At 40.1% G+C, this 11,692-nt stretch overlaps 1 protein-coding gene across 1 annotated transcript; it reads left to right on the top strand.

Moving 5' to 3' along the window:
- The first annotated feature begins 9 nt into the window (after positions 1 to 9).
- Positions 10 to 11,493, top strand: LOC138947631 (uncharacterized). The gene is made up of 9 exons (XM_070319140.1): positions 10 to 257; positions 424 to 613; positions 932 to 1,017; positions 1,489 to 1,674; positions 2,258 to 2,379; positions 2,954 to 3,110; positions 3,702 to 3,840; positions 4,537 to 4,790; positions 11,061 to 11,493. The coding sequence occupies exons 1-9, from the start codon at positions 109 to 111 to the stop codon at positions 11,284 to 11,286; spliced, it is 1,509 nt and encodes a 502-aa protein (XP_070175241.1). The 5' UTR covers positions 10 to 108; the 3' UTR covers positions 11,287 to 11,493.
- The last annotated feature ends 199 nt before the right edge of the window (positions 11,494 to 11,692 follow it).

Below are 11,692 nucleotides of genomic sequence, written 5' to 3'. Positions count from 1 at the left end.
ACTTGTCTGGTCGCCAGCAGACGACGGAAGCCTCATATGTCAACAATCTCAAACGTCATGTGACTACTACTGAACATCACGTGATCAATATCATGTGACAAGAGCGCGATGGCCAACCTTCGTGAAAGTTTGCCATCGTGCTTCTCTTTCACAGAAGAAACGGACAGTGTAATTACAGGAATCATTTCAGATGAAGAGAATTTACAAGAGACGCTGGCCTGCTTCGAGCGAGCGACACGTACATCCTTTGTGTCATGGTAGGCCAACTTTATCTCAGCATTATACAAGCCCAGACGTACTGCATCCATGATCCCTGTAAATTTACCCCCATTTTAAGATTCCCTCTTTTTTCAGACCTGATTTTCTTAGATTTTGTCTAGGTCTTAAAAGAGGGGTTCCACTGTATTTTGTCTGTCATTTCAGGCATACTTCACTGTCAGAAAAAAGCAAGCCAAAGCGTGTTCTCTGGAGTCAGCAGGGGGAGATAATCCCAGGCTGCATGGTGCCCTACACTGTTGATCAGAGCTGCGTCAGATGCTGCTCCTTCGGTCCCAAGCGACCGCCAAAGACAGTGAGCTCAGCTGAAAGTGATGAATCCAATAAACCATCAGAGGTGATGTTACATACAATTTGATCCAAAAATACCTAAGCATGACAATGAAAAGGAAAGCAGTTTGCATCTATGATCTATAGCTGTTGAAGCCTGATTTTACTTTTAGGAATTAGTTCTTCCTTCTTCTCTTCCTTCCGAGACCTCTTGAAATTTTGTATGGACATGGCGGGTTGCCACAAAAACACGAGAGGGGCATTACAAATGTAGCTATGATATATCTGCATCGGTACTTAAGTTTTTAAAAATAAATGCCATGAAATAATTTGTATTTATCCTTAAAGTATACATATGACTTAATTTGTGCCTTTCACTTCACAGGGTACAGGTCTTCAGGAAACAGATGCAAAAAAGTCTTCCAAGAAAGTTGGGTGCCCTGCGAAGCTTTACTGGAAAAAGGTCACATAGTAAGTGGAAGTCTCACTTTAATTTCCAAATATTTATTTTTCCAAATCAACACTAACGTCAAATGTTGATCAACTGTGTCAGGTATAAACTGCATGCAGAGAGATCAAGATAATTATGTGTACTTCACATATCTTAGTACACTTCAATTTGTTTTATTCCTGAATATGTGGTGTTGAGAGATCGATCAGACTGCCCTTTTATTTTTTATTTTACATGCATACTTGGCATACAACCAAGTGAATGAAGCACGTCAATCACCTTTGGAGGCACAGCTAGTCAAACAGGGTTAAGAATTGTAAAGCTACCTTAATAGCCCTGCAAAAACTCAAGAGCATACAAGGTGACGACAGCAGCAAGACCCCATCACAAACAGAACTCTACAATTGACACTGACAGGTGTCTAGCTGGCGATGTAGAAGAAGACTACAACGTCGCCCTGTCACACATGTATATTTGATATTCCTCAACAGCTATCCTGACTATGACCAACTGCTGGATGCATCACGGTCCCTAAAAGAGCTGCAGATGAGCAGACTTAAGGACGACCTTGACTTTGGAAATCCTGTGTCACCGTCCCAGTGTTTCATTGTTGAACTGCCCCTGCCACCAACACATCAGTTCCACAATGTCTCTGTGCAGACTGCCCAGCCACAAAGGTTTGGTCCGTCAAGAGCAGTTGAACATTGTTAAGCTAGTACGTAGTGATAGATAGGATGGTTATAGCTCTCGAATGCTGCAACTACCAAGAAATTTCAAAGGACTTTATGAGGAAATCTTCTGGTAGTAGTAATTGTAGTTGTGGCAATTCGTCTGATCTTCACAGGCTATAACTATAATTAAGATGTCCCTTGCATAGACTTGGAGTTTTGTATTCTTTGGTCTTAATTATTAATCAGTGCACATTTTGTTTTCTAATTTTGTGAACTTGTCCCAACCAGGAGAATTTTGGATGTTATTTTGTGTGTGAAAATACTTTGCATGCAGCTAAAAAAAAAAAAGCATAGATTAATCTATCGGTTATCGCAATTAGAGATTATTTAATCTATCCTTTTTGCATCAACTTGTGTCTGTTTTTATAATTTCGTGTCCCATTCATTGTGTTATATTCCACCCATAGTGTAGAACAGAAAAGAAAGGCACAGCTGAAAAGTACCAACCATGTTTGCAATAACTCCTGTCTGTAAAATGTTATCATTATTATATGTGTGTCTAATTTGCTGTGTTATGTTCAACCCACAGTGTACAAGAGAGGAGGATGGCACAGCTGACAAGTACCAACCTTTCACTGGATCCCAGCTCAACGTGTCATCATGCCAAAGTCATTCATCCGGGTCTTCCCCCTCAAGCCATTGACAGATTTGGTAATACAGTATGTCACTTTCAGTCAAGAGTTTTGGTAGAACTGTATGTGTTTGTGTGCGGGTCTAAATCAGTAAACGGTTGGGAATTTCAGCAAACTACTTTACGAGTCTATTCATTCAGGCTATATTAGGTTTGGTTTGTGTGTGTGTGTGTGTGTGTGTGTGTGTGTGCGTGCGCACAGCTGTCTGTGCATATGTTTGTTTCTGTACATGTGTGTGTGTAGGTGTGTAATATTGTGTTTCTGTACATGTGTGTGTGTAGGTGTGTAATATTGTGTTTCTGTGCATGTGTGTGTGTAGGTGTGTAATATTGTGTTTCTGTACATGTGTGTGTGCAGGTGTGTTAAATATTGTTTGTGCGAGAGTGTCTGTATAAAAGTGTGTGTCTGAACATGTGAGTGTGTTTGTAAGTGTGCATGTGTGTGTGTCACTCGGAAGAAGAGGAGAAGATGAAATAGAAGATAGGTGAATGCAAATATATCTACTGTAGGAAAACACACACACACACAAATATTAGTTAATTAAAGGTTAGACACATGTATTTTGAATAAAACTCTTTGACTTGTGTTGCCAGGCAACCCTTCCACAATGAGTCTGGTGATGCTTGCACGGATGGCACGTCAGGTCGCTATGGCAACCAGAGGTCATGATGGTCGCTGCTTTATGGAAACCGACAGACTGAGGGAAGGGCATATAACCTTCATGGCTGCATCACAGTATAACATCAATAGGTATTGTGCTTAACACTTTCTACCCCACCTATGTTGACCAAGTTTTATTTAGCCGAGACCAGCTGTGCTGCAGCAGGTCACTCAGGATTGTAGTAACTGTGTAGTAACTGTATCAACACGCTGGAATGCAGGCGTTAGATGGATGTTACAGGAAGCGACTGAAGCTAACAGTCTGAGCGGATATATCTGTACCTGGTCAGATAGAGCCATATGAGTACCTGGGAGACAATGAGTTAAAAAGAATGCCGATGTTTGAGAGAATGTTTTAGTGTGAAGAGATTTACCAGCACACAGTTGTGTAAGAGAGATTTAGAGAAAAAGGGAGTGTGTTCACATTGTCAATTTTTGTGTTAAACCGACAGAAGGATTTCTTTTTATGTAGCTGCGTCTCCTCTGCAAGCAACGTGTACAAATAGAAGCAGTCAGAAAACAAAATTGGAAAAGAAAAATATTGCATTTTTGTTCTAACTAAAAAATTCGTATTTGTGCTCTTTTATTTAGCATTGTTTTTACAAATCGACTTTGTTTTGGCAAATTACAACAGGTGTGGGATTGACTTTCAAGTCTATATTTATTTACTGTTGACAACAGCTGTGCTTACGAACCAGAGGAGAATAAATACCCGCTGCATGTGACACTTACTGTGGGTCATGTGGGACGTACGTCATTCAGCGTGGTCACCGACATCACCCTGCCGTCCGGTCACGTCATGCTCACTGTTATTAATCAGGTAAGTGAAAAATCTGAATAACAAATTGACTGTGGGAGAGACAAGCAATATCAGAAAACTAAAGACTTACCAAGACAATTAATGACAGCAGTAATTTCTCAAAGTTTTCAGGAAAAATGAAAAATTAAGCATAGAAAATAGAAATGGGAAGGATAAGGAATTAGAATCAATTAAAACATAGAGAGAAATCTGTATACTCTCTGCACTGAGACTTTGTCCTTCCTTGGATTGAAATCATATTTTATAGTAAGTTTAAAGGAAATCTAGCTCTAATTAATTTTTATAAACAATCACAGATCAATCAAATTAAGTTTAATGCCCTCATGACAAGGTCATAAGTGGCATATGATACGGAGGCAAACCCTGGATCGGTATGGTACAATGGAAAACATTTGAGAGGATTGTTTGAGAGGATTGTTTGGACGCAAAATTGGGTTGAAGGAGGGTGAACAAATAAGGGGAGGGAATGGGGGAGGTAATTAGTAGTAAGGGTGAGATGGGCATTTATCTTCAGGTGAAAGAGGCCTAGCAAAATTCCCCTTGTCGAACCCTTGCTATTTATGATGAACTCGTTGGAACATTGACTCAGCTTATCTCCCCACCCCTAATGCAATGCAATTTAATGATATTTTAGTGTGGTTGAAGATTGATGAACGTTACTCACTATAAAATAGGCTACACTGTATTCCACAACAGATAATACTGATAGACCCGACCACCCGTCGCCCAACCCAGCTGCCAGACCATTGGCGGGAACATTACGGGCCGTTGTGTGTGCGAAAACAACCGCTCATCGTCCCGAAACAGTCCCCACCTGACAACGCCACCATCGGCGACCTGCCCTACCACCGTATGACAGTGGCTTGGAGCGACACAGATGACCAACACACCAACTACACCAGCTATATACGATTTGCCTTGGATGCTCTGTACCCTGGCCTGCGGAAAGGGTAAGTATGATTTTAGAATGTTATGTACAGTGGTACCTACGATGTAGGGCCCCTCCGATGAGAGAACACCTCCCATGAAAGGACATCTTCTATTGTTTCTTTGTCTATATTTTTTTTTTTTTTTTTTTTCGTTTACAAATCAATATATTACATCCTTTTCACGTAATTGAAATTTGAGAATTTCTCTTAGACTCTCACTTGCTTGGATTATGACAGTATCCGTTCGGGGAAAAAAAAATGACATGGTACAAAACTGGTTATATGCAAACGCTTCAAATGGAAGATTGTACGCGGCAGCAATGGCTTTGCCGACGTCGATTTGTGCGATGCCCTTAATTGATAATATTGGTGACCTTATATTGCAACAAATCACAGCGTGAAAGCCGGGAGGGATTCGAGTTTCATATGCTTAGATTCCTAGCTTCGATTACGCTTTGACCTTATTGTAGCGCTATTCGTGTTTCTTCTTTTTTTGGACAGTTCGTGTGCATGATTTTGTTGCTGGTGATGATAATTTTTATTTTTATTTATGTTTAATTTTTTTTAAAATTTATTTATTTATTTATTTTATTTTTTTCCTTCTTCGATAAACAATAACATTATATAACACACTTGGTATATATCTGTATGTTTAACTGTACATTAATCTGTGGCACAGTACATTTAACATTTACTTTTGGCGCGAATACTTACAATACATAAATGGACAAGAATGTATTAATCTATGCGGTTGTGTCTGCGGTGTCAAAATTTGCGACATCAACATAATCATGAATCCACACATACATATGCATATGCACATATACTTAATCATTTTCATTTACAAAATACTCAAACGTCTCAACCCTAATTCGCAATTAAACATTATATTTAAATCATTAGGCCTACCATATCTAAACTTGCTGATACACATTTTTGCTATCAACAAAATATGATTTATAATTTTGTTTGTTGGGGTATGCATTCCTGGTAAATAACCAAACAATACATCATGTTCTGTTAATATAACATTTTCTTTCGTATTAACAAAAATACATCTAATAACATGTTCCCAAAATAACCTCATTTTTCTACATTTCCAAAAAAAGTGCTCAATATAATCTATTTCGTTACAAAGACTACACAAATTATTTTCTTTCAACTTCATCTTGTGGAGTATAATGTTTGTGGGGTAAATATTATGTAATATTTTCCATTGAAGCAACTTTAATCTTTCCTCGCTTGTACATTTAATTGCCAAGAGCCAATATTTCTCGTCAATGGAAATATTATATTTATGTAACCAGAATTTTACAGAGCAGGGTACGCTTGCTTTTGCATTTGTTATAATAGCGCGGAACTGTTTGAGGGAAGGTTTTTTTAACAGGTCTTGTAGACAGGGCCCAGATTCGTCGCTCGCGTTTCCGTTGGCTGTGTCCTCTCGCAGTGCACGCGCGCGGAGGGCCGTGTGCAAAGCATTATATTCAAAAAGCCGTGTGGCGCTATAACCAACAGTGGTACAAATCTGTTCATACGGGACAATATTACCGCCTATCCATATATCACGTACAACATTCACCTCAGCTTTAATCCAATTTTCAAAACACAAAACATTCTTTTTAAAAACAATACCTGCATTATTCCACAAACATTGATCAATAAATCGTTCTTTTTCTACAAAAAACAAATGTCTATTCTCAATCCATTTTTTTAAAACATGTTGCCAAAATTTCGATTTTATTCTCATCAGGCCTACAAACTGTCTCGGGGTGGCAGTTGATTGAAAACAACACAGACGACTTCCAAGAACGTCATAATAATGTCTTGGAACTAATTTCCAATTTTGAAAATCTGTTTGCTGTAGCCTAGCTGCCCAGCATAACAAAAAGGATGTCTGCATATCATGCATGTTTATCATGTTAATACCGCCCATTTCTAATTTATCACACAAAACTGTTCGTTTAACCTTCTCAAAAGCTTTAGTGTTTGAATACTTACGTTTCCACAGAAATTTAAAGAGGATAGTGTTCAGTCTGTCAAGCACTTTTGTCGGAGCAGAGAGTGCCTGAAAAACGTATACAAACTGGGATATCAAAAATGTTTTAATTATGCACAATTTACCGCTAATACTTAAATTTCTTCTTGACCACATTCCAACAATTCTTTCAATTCTATCAAAACGTTTTGACCAGTTTTCTTCAATGTCAGAAGCAACAATATCATTCCTAAATATAATACCCAAAATCTTTAACTGTTTTGTCCATTTTATATTACAACATTGTTCTGGGCTGTTCTTCATGGATCCCAACCACATTGCTTCGGTTTTATTTTGATTCAAATTTAAATTTGAAATATACGAGAACTGTTTTACTATCAATAATACCTGTTACAGGTCGTGTTTGTCTTTGAGAAACAGTGTTACGTCGTCTGCATACATTGCCAGTTTTAACACATATTCCATATTTCTCTCTCGATCAAATGATGGAAAATTCAGTCCTTTTATGGTCTGATCACTGCGGATTTTAATGGCTAGGAGTTCAAGGCCAAGGACGAAGGCCATCGGAGAAAAATTACACCCCTGACGGATCCCGGTTAATACGTCAATTCCTCGGAAATCCAACCCACGTAACTAATACAACTTGTGGTATTATTCATTAATACTTTTACCCAATTTAAAAAATTTCCACCAAAACCAAATTTTTGAAATGTCCAAATCATATATTCCTTTGATATTGAATCAAAAGCTCGTGCAAAATCCAGACCAAGGAGAATGCCTGGCTTATTATTACAATTCATAAAATCTGTTACATCATCAATTAATCGAATAATATCACTCGCTTTTCTACCTTTAATGAAACCAACCTGGTCCTCTGATATAATACTAGAAACAACAGACCCAAGGCGATGTGCCAGACATTTTGCAAATATTTTGTAATCAGTATTAGTGAGAGAAATGGGTCTCCAATTATTTAAATTATCTCGTGATAGATCCTTTCCTTTGTGAATTAAGGATATCATCGCCCTTTTTTGTGTAGGAGACATCTCTCCAGCTTGAAAAGATGCGCTTAAGGAGGCAAACACCATATCCTTCACTTTAGACCAGAAAAATTTCATAAAACTGGCTGTGACGCCGTCCAAGCCCGGCGCAGAGCCGTTTCTTAATGATTGAAGTGCTCTACCAATTTCTTCAATTGTAATATCTTTTTCCAACTCATTCGTCTGGTCCTCTTTTAATTGTGGAATATCTAAACACATTTTCGTACCAAACATTTTTCGAAAAAAATCGGTTTGCGCTTGCATTATTTCTTGTTGTGATGTAAAAATGTATCCATTATCGTCACACAATCTATCCATTACTTTAACATTTGCCCTTGTTTTTTCCAAATTCAAAAAATATCGGGTATTTTTTTCCCCTTCTGCAATAAATTTTTCACGAGATCTCACCTGTGCGCTTTTTGCCTCGTGAATATTATAAATTTCTAATTTGTGCTTAACATTTTCTCTCTGTGTCAACAAACATTGGTTTTCTACATCAGTGGACAACTTGATATCGATTTCATTTAATTCGTTATGCAACTTCTGTTTCTGGTCAATCATTTGCATTTTCTTCCTTTTACTAAAACTAATACAAAATTCCCTTATTTTAACTTTACAAATCTCCCAGTGCATCTGAGGTTCAATGTACATTTTCAATCATATGTTGTTCTAACAACTCATTCATTCTTTCAACAAATTCACAATCATTCAGTAAACTATTCATTAAACTTCCAATACGACGGGCCTCTATCAATATGTGTTAAATTAAAATGCATGATTACCATCCTGTGATCGGTCTGTGCTACTGACTGTATCTTACAATCACGTGTCCGATTCAATACATCATCACAGGCTAATATAAAATCAAGTCTCCTGGCAATAAAGGGTGTTTTTCGTGACCATGTGAACTCTTTATCATCAACATGAAAAAGACGCCACAGATCGTTCAGGCCGTTGTCAGCCAGCAAGTTATTAAACATGTTCACATCAAAAGCGTTATGTTTTTCCCCACTTATGATATCTAAATCATTATCCAAAATACAATTAAAATCACCACAAACTATTTTCTGATAATCTGCTTTTTCCCTTAAACATGTTTCAAGAAGTGCAAAACAATTTCTTCTTTCATTCGTGTTGTTTGGACCGTAAACGTTAAAAACATACAACTTTTCTTCGTTAGCCATGACTTCAAGCTCAAGTATTCTTCTCGACTTCACAACACATTGCATTTCAAATGGGAAATTCTTTCGAGCAAGTATTATTTGGCCATGCAAGGCTATGATTCGTTGCCGTTGAATAAAAAATCTTCCCTCCCCATTCTCTTTCCCATTGCTCAACGTCACTTTCTGAAACGTATGTTTCTTGAACACAGACGATATCAATTTGTTGTTTTCTTAAATTAAAAAAAAAGTTTTTGGCTTTGTTTTGTTTCGTAAACCATGAATGTTTACAGATGAAATAGATAAGGCCGCCATGGCAAACACGAGCTAGCATTGCGAGTAAAATCGTCGTCCGTCAGTCGTAAAGTCCGTGGGGCATCGCAGGGTCAGAATCCGTCAGGTCAGTCGTGGTGCACGAGGCTGAGTCAGCCCCACACACTGGCAGGAGTGTTCTCTTTTCTCTGAGTGTCACGTTCAGGGTCATCCCTGTCTTGGTCACACACTGCCTTCGTGGCAGCGCCACAGTCAAGGCGTGTCAGTTTGTTAGCACTGTTTTCATGGTCGAGGGATTCCCTGTCTCTCTTCGTTGATAACGACCTCGACCTTTCAAAGGGTAAAGTCGCCTGATGTGTTCGACCTTTGCGTGTGTTTGCCTTAGTCGAGTTGTGTAATGGGACTTGCTTGGGTACTGCGATGGCTTGTGAAGTGGAATTCCCCTCAGAATTCCCCTCAGAAGGGGGCTGGCTGTCATCACCGTCAGGGTTGGTCTGCGCAGCAGTGTCTTCCACAACTTCGGTGTCGATCACGGGTTCCTGTGCTGCAGTTCCGTCGACACGAAGTGGTCCGCATGCTGGGTCTCCCCTCTTGTGGCCGGGATTCCCACACTCCCGGCAGAAGACGTCATTAGGGCAGGTGGGCGTGTCGTGACCTAGTTGTAAACACCGGCCACAAGGCGTGTTGTGAGGGTTCCTGGCAGCCTTCTGCTCCTGATGGAAGATGGAGGCAGTGAAGACACCAAGGGATACCCTCTCTGTCAGAGGGCGATCTGGAACTTCAACGTACATGAATCGTCTGCCTGTCAACCAGCGGGTAAGTCCACCATTCTCGTCTCTCGCCCGTTCCATTAATAGCTCTGAGCGAGGCTTCACCCCGAGCTTTGTCAACATAGCGTTGATGTCCTGGTTGCTCAAAGAGATGGGCATGCAGGTTGCCGACTAGCTGTAACTTTCGTCGTTTTGATCTCTCTTTCGCCATTTCGTGTCATGACAACAAAAGGGTTTTTGTCACAAACTGTTACCGATACTCCTCTCAGAGAAAACCCTTCGATGAGGAGCTTGACACGAGCGTCGCTTTGTTTTGGATAAATCCTCCATAACGCCCCTATTTTTTGAGCGCCGAGGATCGAGTCATGTCCAGTTTTTTTCTCACAAGCTGAGCAGATCTCGTTTACAGTATAAAGTTTGTCACTGAAGGTTGGTAGGTTCTTGTTCATGACAAAAACAGGAAGGACAGTTGTGGTTAACCGTACCGCGGCCGCCATGTTGAACGAGCGGTCACTCAGTGGTCAGTTGTATCGGAGAAAAATAAAGAAAAAATGTAACAATACCTTAACAGGTGGAGCAAAAGACAGCCTTTTGCAGCTCCTGGGCTGTCAATGAACCTCTCGGAGGTTCTGCAGGCCGAAACAGTAGGGTTAGAAGCACACTAAACACTTCAAAACACTTCCAAACTCAGCAGCCTGCTAAAACGCGACCTGACATCAGGCGCCTCGCTTTCTTTGTCTATTGTCTTGACAAAAAATATGCCTGTCATGACAAGGCCACCTGTTGTGTAGGGCCACTTTTGGCTGGTCCCTAGGGTGTCCTTTCATCACAGGTACCACTGTAGTTTGTAGGTTTGTAGCCAAATGGGTTGAAATGATATGAAAAACTAACACGTACCCAGCCAAATCACTGTGTGAAGGTCACATTGGTATGTGTATATGTGTGTGTGTGTGTATCACAGTGTGTATGTGTTTCTTCAGCATCTGGTGCTTAAGACAGGCAAGTAGAGAGGGTTGAAACTCAATCTCTCACGCCATCAATCTCAATTTCAGGTATCTCGGCAGCAGTCTGACAGAAGCAAACGTGAAGGCCGGAGTGTCAGAGGTCAAGGTCGCATACCTAGGGGAAAGCAACGAAGGGGACGAGCTGCACGTGAGACTGTGGCGCCCTCAAGAGGATGTGCCGCGAACTGTTGTCTGTTCCATGGAGAAGGAAGGGGGACAACCAGTGTGTCAAGTCACTTTGACCTTTCACCAGTCACTAGGTCACTCATCATAACAGAATGCTGTTTTAATGGCTGTTCACTTCTGCAGAGAGCTGTACGGATCTAAGTGGTTTTTCTTTCTGTACCAAATGATTTAGAGTCTATTTGGAAAGCCAGAATGGATTGACGTATGAAACAATTGAAAGAATTTTATATTATGTTGAAGATATTGAAATCGGAGAGCTGGCTTTAACTAATATATGTGCAACAGTGTAATCACATGAATGTGCGCAGGGTTTGTTTGTGTGTGTGTGTGTGTGTACGTGAGAGCATGCGTGCATGAGAATGTGTGAGAGAGAGAGAGGGGGGGGGGGGGGGGGGGGGGGGGGGTGGCTGGCGCTGGATTTGCTTCAAGAAAAAGAGAGAGAAAGAAATAGAGAGAAATAGAGAGATATTTACTCATGCATTCGACAGGTTGGT

This window comes from Littorina saxatilis, linkage group LG14 (genome assembly GCF_037325665.1).
Source record: "Littorina saxatilis isolate snail1 linkage group LG14, US_GU_Lsax_2.0, whole genome shotgun sequence".
In the NCBI taxonomy this organism is placed as follows: Eukaryota; Metazoa; Mollusca; class Gastropoda; order Littorinimorpha; family Littorinidae; genus Littorina; species Littorina saxatilis.
Note: the sequence above shows the minus strand (reverse complement) of the source record. Positions and strands in the feature narration are given on the sequence as shown.

Excerpts from the sequence above, each read along its gene's own strand:
- LOC138947631 (XM_070319140.1), top strand. The coding sequence starts at position 109 with ATGGCCAACCTTCGTGAAAGTTTGCCATCGTGCTTCTCTTTCACAGAA. Across the intron at positions 614-931 it reads AATCCAATAAACCATCAGAG|GGTACAGGTCTTCAGGAAAC; the intron begins GTGATGTTACAT and ends TTCACTTCACAG. Across the intron at positions 1,018-1,488 it reads TACTGGAAAAAGGTCACATA|CTATCCTGACTATGACCAAC; the intron begins GTAAGTGGAAGT and ends ATTCCTCAACAG.